This window comes from Arvicanthis niloticus, chromosome X (genome assembly GCF_011762505.2).
Source record: "Arvicanthis niloticus isolate mArvNil1 chromosome X, mArvNil1.pat.X, whole genome shotgun sequence".
In the NCBI taxonomy this organism is placed as follows: domain Eukaryota; kingdom Metazoa; phylum Chordata; class Mammalia; order Rodentia; family Muridae; genus Arvicanthis; species Arvicanthis niloticus.
In genome coordinates this window covers 31586843-31602597 of record NC_047679.1, presented here as the reverse complement: position 1 = coordinate 31602597, position 15755 = coordinate 31586843, and the positions used below count along the sequence as shown (strand labels likewise).

At 36.2% G+C, this 15755-nt stretch overlaps 1 protein-coding gene across 1 annotated transcript in view; it reads right to left on the bottom strand.

Moving 5' to 3' along the window:
- The window catches only part of Phex (phosphate regulating endopeptidase X-linked), a 214456-nt gene that overhangs the window by 62390 nt on the left and 136311 nt on the right, over nt 1–15755 (bottom strand). Inside the window, exon 14 of the mRNA XM_034485262.2 lies at nt 5535–5638. Within this exon, the coding sequence (XP_034341153.1) occupies nt 5535–5638 (104 nt within the window). The remainder of the gene's footprint in view (nt 1–5534; nt 5639–15755) is intronic.

The following is a 15755-nucleotide window of genomic DNA, read 5'->3' as shown; positions in this document are numbered from 1 at the left end:
TCATTTAGAATTACCTAGCTGAACCCAGGGACACAGAGTTAAAAGAGCAATCATAAACTTCATCAAAGAATCTAAGGAATTAAAAGAAGGCATAAAGAAACAGCTCAAAGTAATTAGGGAGAAAAAATTTAAAGAGAATAAACACCTGAGTGATGCCCAAGAAAACACAAACTGATGAAAATGATGAAGAGAATCTAGAACTTGAGACAATAAGAAAATAGGAACACTGAAGAAGAATCAAAATGAAATGATGATGAAATTGAAAAACTCAGTAGTAATACATCTAGGAAACTCGATGGGAAGCCTTACAAATAGAATAAATGGAGTATGGAGTATTGGGACTTGAAGATACAGTAGAATTGCTAGACAAAGTAAGCAAAGAATGTGAAAAATATTTCTTAAACACAAGAAGGGAACATGCATATAGACATAGGTGAGAGTGAAGATTCCCAAGTCACTGGCATAGAACAGACTTGAACGAAATCACAGAAGAAAATTTCTATAGTCTAAGGAAAGACACATCCATGCAGCTATAAGAAACACATAGAACACAAATAGAGAAGACCTGAAAAGAAAATATACATGGCATAGCAAAGTTAAAACACTAAATATACAAAACAAAACAAATTTGTAAGAGAAAAAACTCACATATGAAGGAAACCCCATCAAAATAGCAGTTGATTTTTCAATGGAAATCCAGAAGAGCCTGTACAAAGGCATCCCAAGTCCTAAAAGCCTAGACTAATATGCCCAGCAAAACTATCCACTATAATTAAAGGAAAAAGAAAAATATTCCAAGATATAACAGCCTTAAAAATATATCCAATAAACCAAACCTGAAAAATAATACAGAAAACAGTATTTTAGGCTGAAGAGAAGACTATGCATAGCAAAGATACTGTGGAAAGAAATAAAGAACCACAACTGTTAAAAAAAAAAAAAAAGTTTCACTGAGAACACAAAGAACCTCAACAGCATGATGACTGCAATTAACACAAATGTTTTAATAAATAACTTAAAATAACAATGGCCTTAGTATTAAAATTAAAAGACAGAGACTGACTGAATAAGGAATCAAAATCTGCCTACCTGCTGTCTATAAGAAACACACCTTAGCTTTAAAGACAGGCACTGCCTTCAAGTAAAAGGGTGGATAAAAAACAGCAATCAACTGGAAACAAGAAGCAAAAAAAAGACTCCAAACAAAAAATTATCAGAAGATTTCGAAAGGGACACCTCATTCTAACTAAAGAAACAGCAGTTAACCAAGAAAACATTACTATCCTAAATATATATGCACCAAACTCAGGGACACCCAATTTCATTTAAAAGTATCTACTACTGGAATTAAAGAAACAGATTAACATTGATCCTTTAATAGTCGGTGATTTCAATACTCCACTTTCTCTAGTAGGCAGGTCAGCTGAAGAAAATGAACAGAAAAATATCAGAATCAATTGGCATAATGCATCAAAATAAATGTAGCCTCCACCTCTTCCTCATCAAGGAAACATCTCTTTGCAAATGAAGGAGAACATTATAGAAAAATCACAACCAGTCAAAATGCAGAGTTATGGAGCCCTATCACAATGGATACGTCTATGAAGCATTTCCTTCACCCGAGGCTCATGGAACATGACAGAAGAGAGGGCAGAAAGATTTATGAGAGCCTGGGGATCAGAGAGTTTGCTGTGAGACTGTGCCTCCTAGTATATCAGAAGCTAAAGTCTCACCAACATGACTCCCTAAGCATGACTCGAACAAGGACAACAAGCATACAAATATGGAAAGACCATGAGGCCTCAATCCTACACAAATATCTATAGGCAACTGGCAACTAAGGAATACTAATACTGGCAGAAATAGTCTTTTTCCAGGGTAGAGCATACTAGTTGGTTATTCAATACCAAATGGTAAGCCCTGAAAACATACATATAAGTAACATGTAGACTGAACAGATTATATTTAGGAGTATATGTATATTCATGTGTTTATGCCAATGAAAAAGAGACTATATGAATTTTAAGGACAGGAATGAAGGGTATATGGGAGGACTTTGAATGGGAAATATAATTACATTACAATTCCAAAATATAAAAGAAAAATATTTTTTTAAAAGTTCAAACTGCTATGAATAAGATTTAAAAGGGTGGGATGACTTACATAGGTCTATGACTATCCTACTACATGAACATGGTCACAAAGATATTGAAAATCCATTGCTGAAGTCATCTGCTTTGAGTCATCAGATTTTACAGTCCTAAATCTAGAATGCCTATGAATAATTTAGACTGGGAATGGAACAGAATAGACAGGCTGAGAAATAACATGATAAGAGCAGAGATGCAAGGACAGTGGAGCAGATGGCTATAGATTATTATCTGTCATTAGCAAGGAGATGTAAAACCATCTGTTTATTTTTCATTTGTACTTACTTTCTGAGTAAAATCAGGGATACACAGAAGACTGATTAATCTTTGATCCTCTATTCTTTAAAGCTAATAACTTACAAAATAATTGTACCTATGTGCTCCATAGAAGTTTGATAGAGTCAAGACTGTGCACATAAGAGCATCAAAGGGGAAATGGTGATGAGATTAATAGTTCAAGGGAAAAGGAGACACAAGGGTCTAGTGTTTCTAGAATCCAGAAGAAAGTTGGGTATTGATCAGAATTTTAAGAAAGAGCCCAAGATAGTATATAAACAGCCCACCAAAGTCATGGAAATGAGAATATTAGCTAATTTTTTAAAAGCTGGCCCATCAAATCAGCTTTTGGGAGATGATAGTATGACATAGCTGACAATTCCTTTCCATGAGGATCAGGCATAAACCTGGGCAAAATGGTCAACAAGCATGTATTTTAGGTCCCTGATAACTGGCCAAAAGTGAGAAGTAACCTGCTGGATTTGGGGAATAAATAGAGCATAATTTGGTGGACATCTTGCTGGGATTATTCTTTTTGATCCCAGTACAATAGAAAACTTAACTTTCTTCAAGAAAGAATTAGCTGAAAATGTATCTTTCTCAGCTAAACTATCACAAACCCAATGGAAAAAAAAACCAATAAGGAAAAGCCAGTCAGAAATTTCAAAGGGAGATTCTGAAACTGAAAAGGGCACAATGATAAATAAGCATTCCACATACCCATGGTTGAATGCAATAGCATGTCCAGTACAAGGGAGAGCACAGAAAGCCCACTGGATATAAAAGCCAAGGGAGTCAGAGAGGTGTCTAACTTTCAAAGCACTCATGCTCAAATGCTGAAGCACTAAGTCTGCCCTAACTCTTGGCTGAACTTGCATACATGAAGTAATCACCAGGAAGTAAACCTAAAATATAAAATAAAGGACTGAAATTGGACACAGGGATCCATAGCCACTTCTGGAAAGACAGATTCTGCAGTGTAAATCCAGAAAAGATCTCAGAAAAGTAAAGTAGCACCTGGACTTTCTTTCTTTTTTTTATTATAAAATCATAATTTTTACTTTTTAACACAGGAGTTATAAACACAAAAATTCAGGATGTGGGGAAGGGGATGACACAGGAGCGTAGGTGTTCAGGGGGAGTACAGATATCTTTCAGAACAGGGTATCAGCTGGGTGAAGGTTCAGAGGACAGGTCACTATGACTCTGCCTATGATTCACTTGTCCTTATCTAAGTTGGTACTATCTGCCAAGGTTGTCTATTTACAAGGTCTATGCCTACTCAGGCTGGTAAATTTCCACAAAAGCTGCCTGTTTACAATGGCTTATAACCATCTGTTTCAGTGGTTTTTCACAGGGACCCAAGACTTTGTGTTAGCAGGCATGTATGTCAGGCCTATTTCTGATTTTAGGCTTATGGCTGATTTTAGGCCTTCAGTGTATGAGCAGGGCTGCCCCTGACATCTCTTCCCTTCTCCAAGTATAGAAGGTCTGAGGCAATTCTAATCTTGTGAAGGCAGGGATAGAGGCCTGACCTCCAGTATTTAAAGGGGACCTTGTTGTGGCTCTGGTCCTCCTGTCGTTGTCCAGTGAGGCATGAGGGCCATACGAATCTGGACTTTCTATACTATATTATCTAAAATGTCATTTTCAACAACAAAAATTATGTTACAAAAAATAAAATGTGAAAGAGGATGAATCAATTGAAAATTACTTTAAGTTAATCCAGATATAATAGATTTGGGAAAGATTTGAAAGTGGCCATTATAATATAGTTTAAAGAAGTAAGGTATATTCAAAGAATTAACCAAAATATGATAACAATGACTACAAATAAAATAGGAACTATTTTATAAAAGAAATGTTGTAGTTGCAAAGCACAGACTGGGTAGATGGTAAATAGAAAACAACACTTGCTATTAAAGATAGAGGACCTGAATTCAAGTCCCTAGCACCTACATGAAAGCCAGGCATGACTACTCATGCCTGCAATCCACCATTGAGGAAGAGGAGACAGATGGATCCCAGAAGTTTACTGGCTAGTTAGACTAACTGGAAAAAATAGTGGCAAGTTCAATGAAAGACATGTCCCAAAAATAAAGTTGGTAATGGTAGAGGAAAGTATTTGATGTCCCCCCTCTGGCCTCCTTGAGAATGTGCAGTCAGTCACAAACACCACCACCCAGAAACACATACATATGGATGACATACAAAGACCCATACATTTAAAGGGACCAAATATTGTTAATAAACCATAATTTTAGCTGCTAACATCATCAACAACAACACTACTAAGATCAACACCAAGAGTGGCTAACTGGACATGGGCTTAAAAGTTGTTAAGGATATTTTCCTATTTGTAGAAAAACTTCCTATAGCAGATTAAAAAAAAAGATAAATAAACCATAACTGCTACTGGTTCAAAATGATACAGCTTTCAGTTCTTTGACATGGACTACCTCAGTATCTTATAGTTCAGTGGTTCTCAACCTTCCTAATGTTGCAATCCTTAAATACAGTTCCTCGTGATGTGGTAACCCAAAACCATAAAATTATTTCATTGCTACTTCATAACTGAATCATAATGCAAATATATGATATGCAGGATAACTGATATGTAGTCCCTGTGAAAAGGTCATTTGACACCCCACCAAAGGGGCCATGACACACAGGTTGAGAATCATTGTTTTATTTGCTTCTTAATTACATAAATTTGTATACATATCTATTCATACTAAGTGCTAAAGTATTCATTCTTTACTAACTTCAAATATTTCTACCTGAGTATGAAAATGTAGAGAAATTTATATAGAAGTATTATCTGTATATGTATTTATAACTACAGCTAGAAATAGCCTCAACACTTGCATCCTAATGAGCACTCTTCTAATACATGTTGATGCTAAGATTTGGAGCTCTGTAATAGATGGAAGTTCTGTACCACATAAGATCAGAAAAGAGAGCTGGCAATCCATGGCACAAATTTTGATAAAACAAAATAACTGGCAAGCTAACTACCCTGGGTTGAGGAGAATTACAGAGTTTAATCTAAAGTGATTCCACTTCCCACCAATGTATTTATCTATTTCACTTTTTAAAAATACTCACTCTGTTTTGGGAACAGCTTTTCTTAGCCAGAAGAAATCAGACTGTGCTAAATACTTTCGGGTTTGCAGTACGTTGCCAAAGTAGTCCGATTCTGAAAATTTGATCTGCATAAAACAAATCACATCATTATTGTTCTAAATGCAGATAAGAGATGGTTTTAAAAATAGACTTCAGCCCACCAAGGAGCAGCCAGAAAAGAAGCTACAGCCCTCACATCACTCAGCCATAACTCAAGAATTACAAAGCCATGAAATTTAATCTCAGTGATTTTCTTTTAACATAAAAAGCTCAAAAATCAATATGGTCATTTCTGGATCACAGGGAAGAAAACAAGAAAAGCTTCAGTTATTTACTATGTGTTCCATTTACTTTATAATTGGAAAATCCACTTTGAACTTTGCCAGACATATCTCAGATCTGAAATTTCTTGGCTCACAAGTTCTTGATCCTTTCTAAATTTATATGTCACATAAGATTCTTCTAATCACATTCAGAGTATTCAGCTGAAACCTCATTTAGCTTATAGATGATGATTTAGTCAAAAGTTAAAATCCAATTTACTGTAATTGGCATTTGTTTATAAATGAGAAAATTGAATTAGTTCACAAACTTATTTTCCACCCTAAGTGCAATGGAGTTGCCAAAATAATTTAATTATTAAAGAAGATTTATCTATTAACACTAAGAAAGAATCTAATTACCAAAAAGCAAAATTACAGAGGCAAATCACAGATTATAAACTGCATGGGACTAAAGGGAAATGAGGAGTCATAACGATGTTATATACTAAGATAATGGGCTATTTGGTCAGTTTTCTTTTTCCTGGAACAAGAATAACAAACAGTTTCAATTCTGCTATATGCCATCCAAAATTAGCATTACTTCACCTATGTATTATATTGATGTTTGTATTATGGTAAAAGCAATATGCTTGTATTATGGTAAAAAGCAATGGTTTGCAGTGATCTTGAAAGCATTGCTTCTAAAATCTCTCATTGGCATAATAAATTAAAAAGTAAAATAGATATGTAACCACCATTAATTAGAAAAACCTATGTGAGTAAGAACCAAAAGTAAATCCCTTTCTAAAAGTGCTCACTGTTTTTATTCAGCTATAAAAAATTGCACAAAAGAGTAGGATTCACTGCCATTATCTTACATGTATATAAGGTATTTTGATCATATTTTTCTTACCTTATTATCTATCTACACTTATTTCTCTCCTATTCCTACTGGTCCTTTTCCTACTCCATATTATCTCCCACTTCTGCTATATTTTTCCTTTCCACAAATAAGAGAAAGTGTGTCATATTTGTCTTCCCAAACCCTTAACATTCTGCTCTCTCAGACCTTTGACTTATACCTTGCCCTTCTAATGAACACCGACTGTTTAGTGTTAAGAAAGCTACTGAGAGCCTGGACTTCAGAAAAATGAACACTATGTGCAAATGTGGATTTTTAATTTTTAATTGAAAATTTCATACAGGTATGAATATATATATATATATGAAATGCACCCTGGTCATATCCATCTCCTACTTCCTCCCTTTAGCTCCCCAACCACTTTGACATATTTCCCATCTTCCTTCCAACTTCATTTATTCTTTTCATTATAACACACTAAGTCGAATAAGTGTTTCTCATATGTATATAGGTGGTATCCATTGAGAGTCTCATTTTTAACTAGACAGAATGCTGATTATGCACCATTTTTTTGCTTAGTTAGTTTTGGTTGGTTGGTTGGTTGGTTGGCTGGCTGGCTGGCTGGCTGGCTGGCTGGTTGGTTGGTTGGTTGGTTGGTTGTTTTTTTCAGACAGGGTTTCTCTGTGTAGCTCAGGCTGTCCTGGAACTCATTCTGTAAACCATGATGGCCTTGAACTCAGAGATTTGTCTGCCTCTGCCTCCTGAGTGTTGGGATTAAAGGCATATGCCACCACTGCCATGCATACAACTCCCATTCTTTAAAACACTAAAAAAGAAAACACCCTAAGCTACTCAAAAAAATTAACTGAATCTAAAACTCAAAAATAATTTCTTACTAACTATAGCTTTTTTAATAACATTAAACCATAGTTTTTATTACTTTGCATGTATATGTGTACCTCAGTATGTAGATATATGTGTACACCATATGCATTCATGTTCCACGGAGGCAATAGAGAGCATCAAATCTCTTGGAACTGGATATGAGCCACCTAGTATAGGTGCTAAGAACCAAACCCAAGTACCTCTTCAAGGACAGCAAATAATCTCAACTGCTGAGCCAATAGTGTAGTCCTTTTTAAAGTAAAAAATTGAAATACAGCCAGTGAATATGTATGAAACCCACAGACATTGCATTATAAATATAAATGTAAATATTCAATATGATGGTTAGAACCTTAATAGGTAACCTGGTTGTTGGCCAATGCCTAGCTCACATTTATCTGATCCAGAACATAGAGCAGGAATTGCTCTCAGAAGAAATTTCTTGTTAATGAGTGTCTTAGTTAGGGTTGTACTGCTGTGAGCAGACACCATGAACAAGACAACTCTTAATTAGGACTGTCTTACAGGTTGAGAAGTTCAGACTATTATCATCTTTTTCATTCTATTTTATTTATTTATTTATTTATTTATTTATTTATTTATATTTCAGATGTTATCCCCTTTCCCCATTCTCCCCCCAAACCACCTATCCCATCTCCCCTCTTCCTGTTTCTATGAGGGTGCACCCCCATCCACCCACTCCCACCTCCCCACCCTCAAATTCTCCCACACTGGAGCATCCAGCCTTCATGGGACCAAGGACCTCTTCTACCATCTATGCCTGACAAGCCCATCCTCCCTTACATATATAGCTGGAGCCATGGGTCCCTCCCTGTGTGCTCTCAGGCTGGTGATTTAGACCCTGAGAACTCTAGTTGGTTGGTATTGTTGCTCTTCTCATGGAGCCGCAAACTCCTTCCCAATGAAGGAGTTAGAGAAAAACTGAAGGAGCTGAAGGGGTATCATCATCATCGTCGTCATCTGAAGACTGATAGCTGAATACCTCCAGGCAGCTAGGATGAGGGTCTTAAAGCCCATGCCCACAGTTACAAACTTATTCCAACAAGGTCACACCTCCTAATAGTGCTGATCCCTGGACCAAGTATATACAAACCATCACAATGAGTCATGTTAATAATCTTCCCAGAGGGCAAGGCAAAAATTTTAAGCCAGGCATAAAACAACTGAATATACACTGAGAATGAAGGAAGTGAAAACATGGATTCCTGGCAACAGTGCCATTCTGCTTAACCAAAATATTTAAGACAGTGACTCCAAATTGCCCCTTCTTAAAACTACGTAGGCTGAGGAGACAGGGCTGATAAATAAAGTATAGCATGGTTGCACAATAAAAAGCAATACAGAAGTTTAAATGATTGTCCTATGTGCACAAACATGAAATACTCTCAAAAACAAGGTTAGTAATGCAAGTTATATGTATGAGAAAATTTAAAGTTTTCATGGAAAAACATCAGAAGGTGGAGAAGTTGTAGGAGGAGTTGGGGAATCAAATATATTGTATTATTATCAAAACAAATTGAAATACATATTAAAACGCTTCTCAGTCTTTTCTCTAAGATCAAGTGTATAACGGGAAACAATATTACATATTGTTTGTGTACCCATTTATGAATCAAAATAATTGACATAATTATTTATGTCAATAAGATTGAATTTAAGATAGTATCTATATTTTGAAGGAGATAAAAATGGGGGAAGAAGCTTAAATCAGAAATCATTATATATAGAACTTAAAATGTACCTATTTTATTCATTGAACATTTTTTCTGTATGCCAGGCAGTGAAATACACCTTTCATACAGGTACCTAGGATGCTAAAGCAGGAGGATTACTTGAACCTAAAACTTTGAGGCCAACCAGGGCAACATAGTGCCACCTCCATCTCATTAATAATAATAATAATAATAATAATAATAATAATAATAATAATAATACATATGTAAATACATGTATAAAATTAGTTTGATAATATTTTTTGAATATAAACCCTTAACCTATTTTACATGTGATAATATTAGAAATGTTTCATAATAGAAAGAAATATTAGTATTAGTTCTATTTTAAGATAGAGAATTTCTCTTAGCCTAAAGTAAAAATAGAAAACATGTTTTAGGAAGCCATTTTAATTAGCAGTCCTAAGACATCTCTGGGCCATAGGGCTAAAGGTTACATCCAGGACTTTAAGAATATGATTATAACTAATAGAAAATTCAGATATGTTCTTGAGTTCAGATTATCCTTCATATACATTATCATTTTTTGTCATATTAGTGAAGTCAATTTTAATGTTGTTAAATGATTTGTTCATTTTTATTTACATTGATGTTCTGTCTGGTGCACACAGAGGGCATCAGATCCCCTGGAACTGGAATTACAGACAGTTGTGAGTTGTTATGTGGGTGCTGGGAATTGAACCCAGGTCCTTTAGAGGAACATCCAGTGCGTTTAACCTCTGAGCCATCTCTCCAGCTCCTGGGGTCAGTTTTTTACTGAGTTTGCTAACTTCACTACATCCTTGTTAAACCTATAAAACCAAAAGCTTGTATCTAAGTTGATTTACAGACTTTAGAGAGAGAACCATTCCCAAACTTCCTGGGCATTTAATGGCATGTACCTGTAATCACAGCACTTGGGAGGCTGAGATGGGAGGACTGGGACTTGAAAGCTTAGTTTGTCTATCTTCCAAATAATACATTTGTATTGTTTTAATTCCTAAACTGAGAATATTTATAATTTATTAATCTGGCTTAATTGAGCTATCACAAGTAATGGTGTTACACAGTTCACAAGAACACATCGTGGTTTGTTGCTGTTGTCATTGTTGTTGTTCAAGTATAGAGAGTGAACCATCATTGGTATCATCATCTGATAGGCAGAAACTAGAGACTGTGGAGCCAGATAAAGCTACACATTCTAAACCATTTGGCTCCTAAGTTAGTGTTATTCTCTTTGATTCAAATAGGAAATCTCAGTGATTCAACAAAGAGAGAACAACAAAGGAGAAGGTAAGAATTGGTGCTTATATGGAAGCAGAGGGAGTGAGCATCTTTCTCAGTGCAATACTGTAGAGCTGTTAAAGGAATATTAGCAAATGTCTATGGGAGAAATTGACAGCACAAAATGTTAACTCTAAAGGAAAAGCATAAATTATGTGCTAACACAAATGACAGCTATAGAGACAGAAAGTAGCAATGGACTCTAACAGGAGAATTATATTGAAGTACCAGTACTGTGGATGATTTTTGTTCCTTTCCTCTGCCTCCAAAATTTTCCACCTTCTGATACTCTGATCATTTAAATTTTCTCACATTGCATATTAATGAGAAAAATTTGGAAATCCAGCAAACTTTGACAAAGCTTTGTTTGTTGTACAGACAGAAGCAAAAGTGAATGTTCACAAACACTCTGAAATTTTTAAAGCTCTACAAGAAACAATTAGGTCAAAAGCCTCTTTTGTCCTTTCAGCTACTAAAGAAAATCAAGGACAGATTGATAATGACTTTAAATCAATTCCATTTTGACCTTTAACTAAGTGACCTTTGTGGAACTAGTTGGGGTTCTCATGTCATTTTGGAACTGCTATCCAGCTTGTTAAAAATATATCATGGATTCCCCTTCTTGGAGATGCTAGCCTAGATGCAAAGTACCAATATCCACCAATTAAGTAGAAGAATAAAGTTATCATTTCATTCTCCTCCACTATTCAACTTAGGTGAAAGATGTGCAATACAAGGAGAACAAGGCAATGTGTTCAGGATTTTTTTGTTGGGTTTTTGTTTTGTTTTGTTTTGTTTTTGTTTGTTTGCTTGTTTGATTGAAAAGTAAGGCTATGTTTATAAGACACTGCCTATAACAACAGAAGCTAAGATCTCCCATTTAACTCAATTCTACTTAAGGATGCTCAGAGATATGTCCACGTAGCTGTATGAATATCAAAGAAATTTCTGAGTGCTTAATTGAAGCTATATTTTGAATTTATATTTCCTTTATTTAAATAGTGGATCAAAATAAAAGATAGATGTGTTCATGTGACCTTGATGAGAAGTATCTGTCTTTGTCCCTCTCTCTGTGTCTCTCTGTCTCTGTCTCTCTTTCACACACACACACACACAAACACACACACATATATGGGTGTAAACATATATGTATACATACAGGGGTGTGTTTCAAATGTTTAACCATATATATATATATATATATATATATATATATATATATATATAACATAGAAATTCCCCATAAGTAGCCATGTGGTGGTGACTGAGAGCCTCAGCCAATATTACCATAAAATCCTCAAAACATGTCCTGCCTCTATGCTAGGGTGGGAGAGCAGCACTTTATCTGCTCATGCCAGTAAAACACTCCAGATAAAACTACTGTGTGAGAAATAAGGAGGCCTGGTTAGAAGATTGAGGGTACCATGGCATTCCATGTTCTGTGCCTATTCTTAGCTCTCCAATGCCATGGTAACTATAAGTTACTTGAGATAGCTGAGAGCACTTTTTTACCAAAGGATGGGTGGATAATTATCATAATGTTTTAATGGAGTATTCCACCCAAAAATCATCACACTCTTGCTGGGTTGCAATGACACTATTATTCACAAACACACACACACACACACACACACACACACACACACACACACACACACACATAAAGAGAAAGAAACAGAGACAGACCATGGCTACAGCAGAGAAAAACCTTAAGTTACTAATGTCTAGTTTACCTCAACTTTCCTTTTTTCCTCCACCTTCCAACCTATTTCCTCTGATTGAAATACCCAGTGTATGCATTTTTGCTCTTTTCTAAATTAATAAAAACTCACTTTTCTGTCTACTTCTATTAATCATCAACAAAATAGAATATATACTTTATAAGACTAATTTGAATACTGATTGATGCTTCCCTTCATCTTCATACTGATATCATTTCAAATGAAGGGTAGTTCATTTCTTCTTGCTCTTAACAAAGACTGCAGAAAAACTGTTGTTCAGAAATGCATGGCACAGTATCTCAATTTACCTTGTCATTCTCACAGGGGAAATGATACTCTCTGATTCTTTTTCACATTCGCCTCTCAACTCTTTTCATTTCTTCTTATCTTCATGTGAGCTCAACTACAATTTGCACCCTTTCTCCCTGACCTCCCTCTGATCCATCTCCTAATCACTCTCCTTTCCTCTTAGATTTGTGCCTGATGAATCATATCTTCACCTGGGTCAGACTGAGCAAGCTGCTTTTCATTTCTAACAGCTCCTTATGCTCAGAGCTTATACTAGCATGAATTGCTCATAGGCTTTCTAGTAGTCCTTATCTACATATTTATTAAAACTGAAAACACAGTCCTATTGTGTACCCAGGATATTTCAGACATTTTTCTATTAACCTCAGTGCCGTGATTTACAATTGCGTCATCCCTTAAACACTTTTCTGGTTGGGCTCATTCATTTTTCTCTATCAGTTTCTAAACACACATGTATTTTGATTTTGTTCACCATTGGCTTTTTAAACTGGTAAAAATGTTTGGGTATAATTTCAATCTGTTTTGGCAATGAGTCAGATGCAAACCTTTTCTTCACAAAAGTGCTTAAAAATCTTGGTAGCTGGTGGCTGCTTTTGAGACCCTGGAGAAATGTATACTGTTTGATATCTGGTTTTTCACAAAAGATACTGTGTTCGGTGAAGCCTTAAATCTGGAACTCTCAATTTGGACAGCAGCAGGCTGCCAACAAAACCTGATCAACTAAGGACTGCGAGCAAGCTCTGAATGCTGCCTGATTGGATTAAGGCTTGGGCCAGTTCCATCTATGTAGCCTTTTAAATCAATTTGAGGGACCTGGATACTGCATGCATTAATTCATGATGACTTTGACTTTTCCAGACCAAAAACAAATGGACAAAAAAATCTACCACTATCATAACTGTAAATTGAATATGTCATAGCTAATGCTCATGTTTGTGTTTATGTGCCAGTGCAGGCTCTGAACATTTTATTTGGTCCTTATGACAATCCTGTATAGGAGAGATTACTATCATTAATTTTGCAGATAATGAAATTGAGGCACCGAGAAAATACATAATCTGTGTCAGGTCCCACGGGTAGTAAGTGAAAGCCTGAGAATTTCATTCTAAGTATTCTGATTCCTAGGTTCATGCTCATAACCACTACCCTCCCATATCCTTACTGGGAATATTTACCAATGACACATAATTATCCAGGTAAGTTTCTTGGATCGCCTTCTACAGTACTTTGTAGCCTAGAGATGCTATTCTTAGTCGCAACAGTTCTCATTTCGATGCACAGGACTACCTTTTAAAAATGTTATATGTATGGGTGTTTGGCCCACAAGTATGTATGTGTGTGTGTGTGCTCAAGCCAGAGGAAGCAAGAAGAGGGTGCCAAGTCCTCTAGAGCTAAAGTTACAAGTTTGTGTAGGCATCTGGCTCATGGAACCCAATCCTCTGAAAGAGCAACCAGTGATCTTGAACACTGAGCCACCTGCCAGCCCCCCATGAGGTTATCTTTTATAGGGAACCTACTATGTGCCAGACATTGGGTCAAGTAAGTGCTTTTAAATTCATACAACTTCTTCTTCACAAATTCCTGCCCTCAGAGCTTATGGAACCTTATGAAAGAGGAGGCAGAAAGAATGTATGAGAGAGGGGATAGAGAACACCAAGAGAACAAGGCCCTCTAAATCAACATGAGCAAAGCCTATATGAATTTAAAGACTGAAGCAGCATACACAGAGTCTGCATGGGTCAGTACCAGGTCATATCTATTTACATTATGGCTTCTAGTTTAGTGTTTTTATGAGATTCCTGAATGAGTAAATTAGTGTGTCTCTAATTCTTGTAACTTCTCTTGGGCTTTTTTCTTTCTGTTTGTCTTATTCAACTCCAATGTGATAGTTTTTGTTTGATCTTGTTACATTTTTTAAAATGGATGAAGAAAGAAAGAAAGAAAGAGAGAGAGAGAGAGAGAGAGAGAGAGAGATAAACCTTCATACTAGACATGATGATAGTTTGCATATGCTTGGCCCTGGGAGTGGCACTATTGGGAGGTGTGGCCTTGTTGGAGTAGTGAGTCACTGAGGTATGGGCTTTAATACCCTCATCCTAACTGCCTGGAAGTCAGTATTCTGCTAGCAGCCTTTAGCTGAAGATGTAGAATTCTCAGCTCCTACTGTACCATGCCTGCCTGGATGCTGCCACGCTCCTACCTTGATGATAATGGACTGAACCTCTGAACCTGTAAGCCAGTCCCAACTAAATGTTGTCTTTATCATGGTCATGGTGTCTGTTCACAGCAGTAAAACCCTAAGACACTAGAGTACAGCTTAACAACTGAACTGTCACATATACCCTCTGGGAGAGGGAAAAATCAGATTTCTCCAATGGAGTGACACTGGGTATATAAACCACTCCAGGATGGGCCTCATGCTCAGGAATAGCAGACCAGCATATAATGAACCCTAAATATTTTGTGTGCTTTTATTTAATTATAGTTTTGTGGCTTTTGTTTGTTTGTTTTTTCTATTTTTCTTTTTGGGTGATATTTCCTTTTGGGGGTTGTTGTATTGGGTTTCTATGGTATTTTAAAGGATTTAAAGTTGGTGGGAGGATCTGGAAGGATTGGAAGAGGGGAAGAATATGATCAAAATATATGTAAATTTTAAAATGTTTTAAATAATAAAAGATATAATTTAAAAATTGCATACATAAAAAATAGCCAAGGGGAACATAAATCTACACAAGATCAAATAAATAGGGAGTAGGAAAGGCAGAATTCAAACCTAAACCTTCTACTACAGAAAACATACTGTTAATCTCTAGACAATATCTGCTCCCTTCTGTTTCTTCCCTTCACACCAACTCTGGCAAACACACACCTCCAAGGCTTCTTTCAGCACAGCCTCCTGATCACATATCCCTGAGATTCCCCCTTCTCTCATTGTGGCCAGTGCTTCATCATACCAGAATCCATCCCTGGTCTCACAGTCTGTGTGGCACTGAGATTACCCAACTTATTTGACTCCTTCCATCCTTCTCTACAAGAAGTTCATCAATTCCCTGCCTTCACAGGGTCAATGAAGACATGGATAAAAATATCATGTAGTCAATGTACTAAGTTTCAACATCTAACTATCTTAATGATAAAATGTTCAG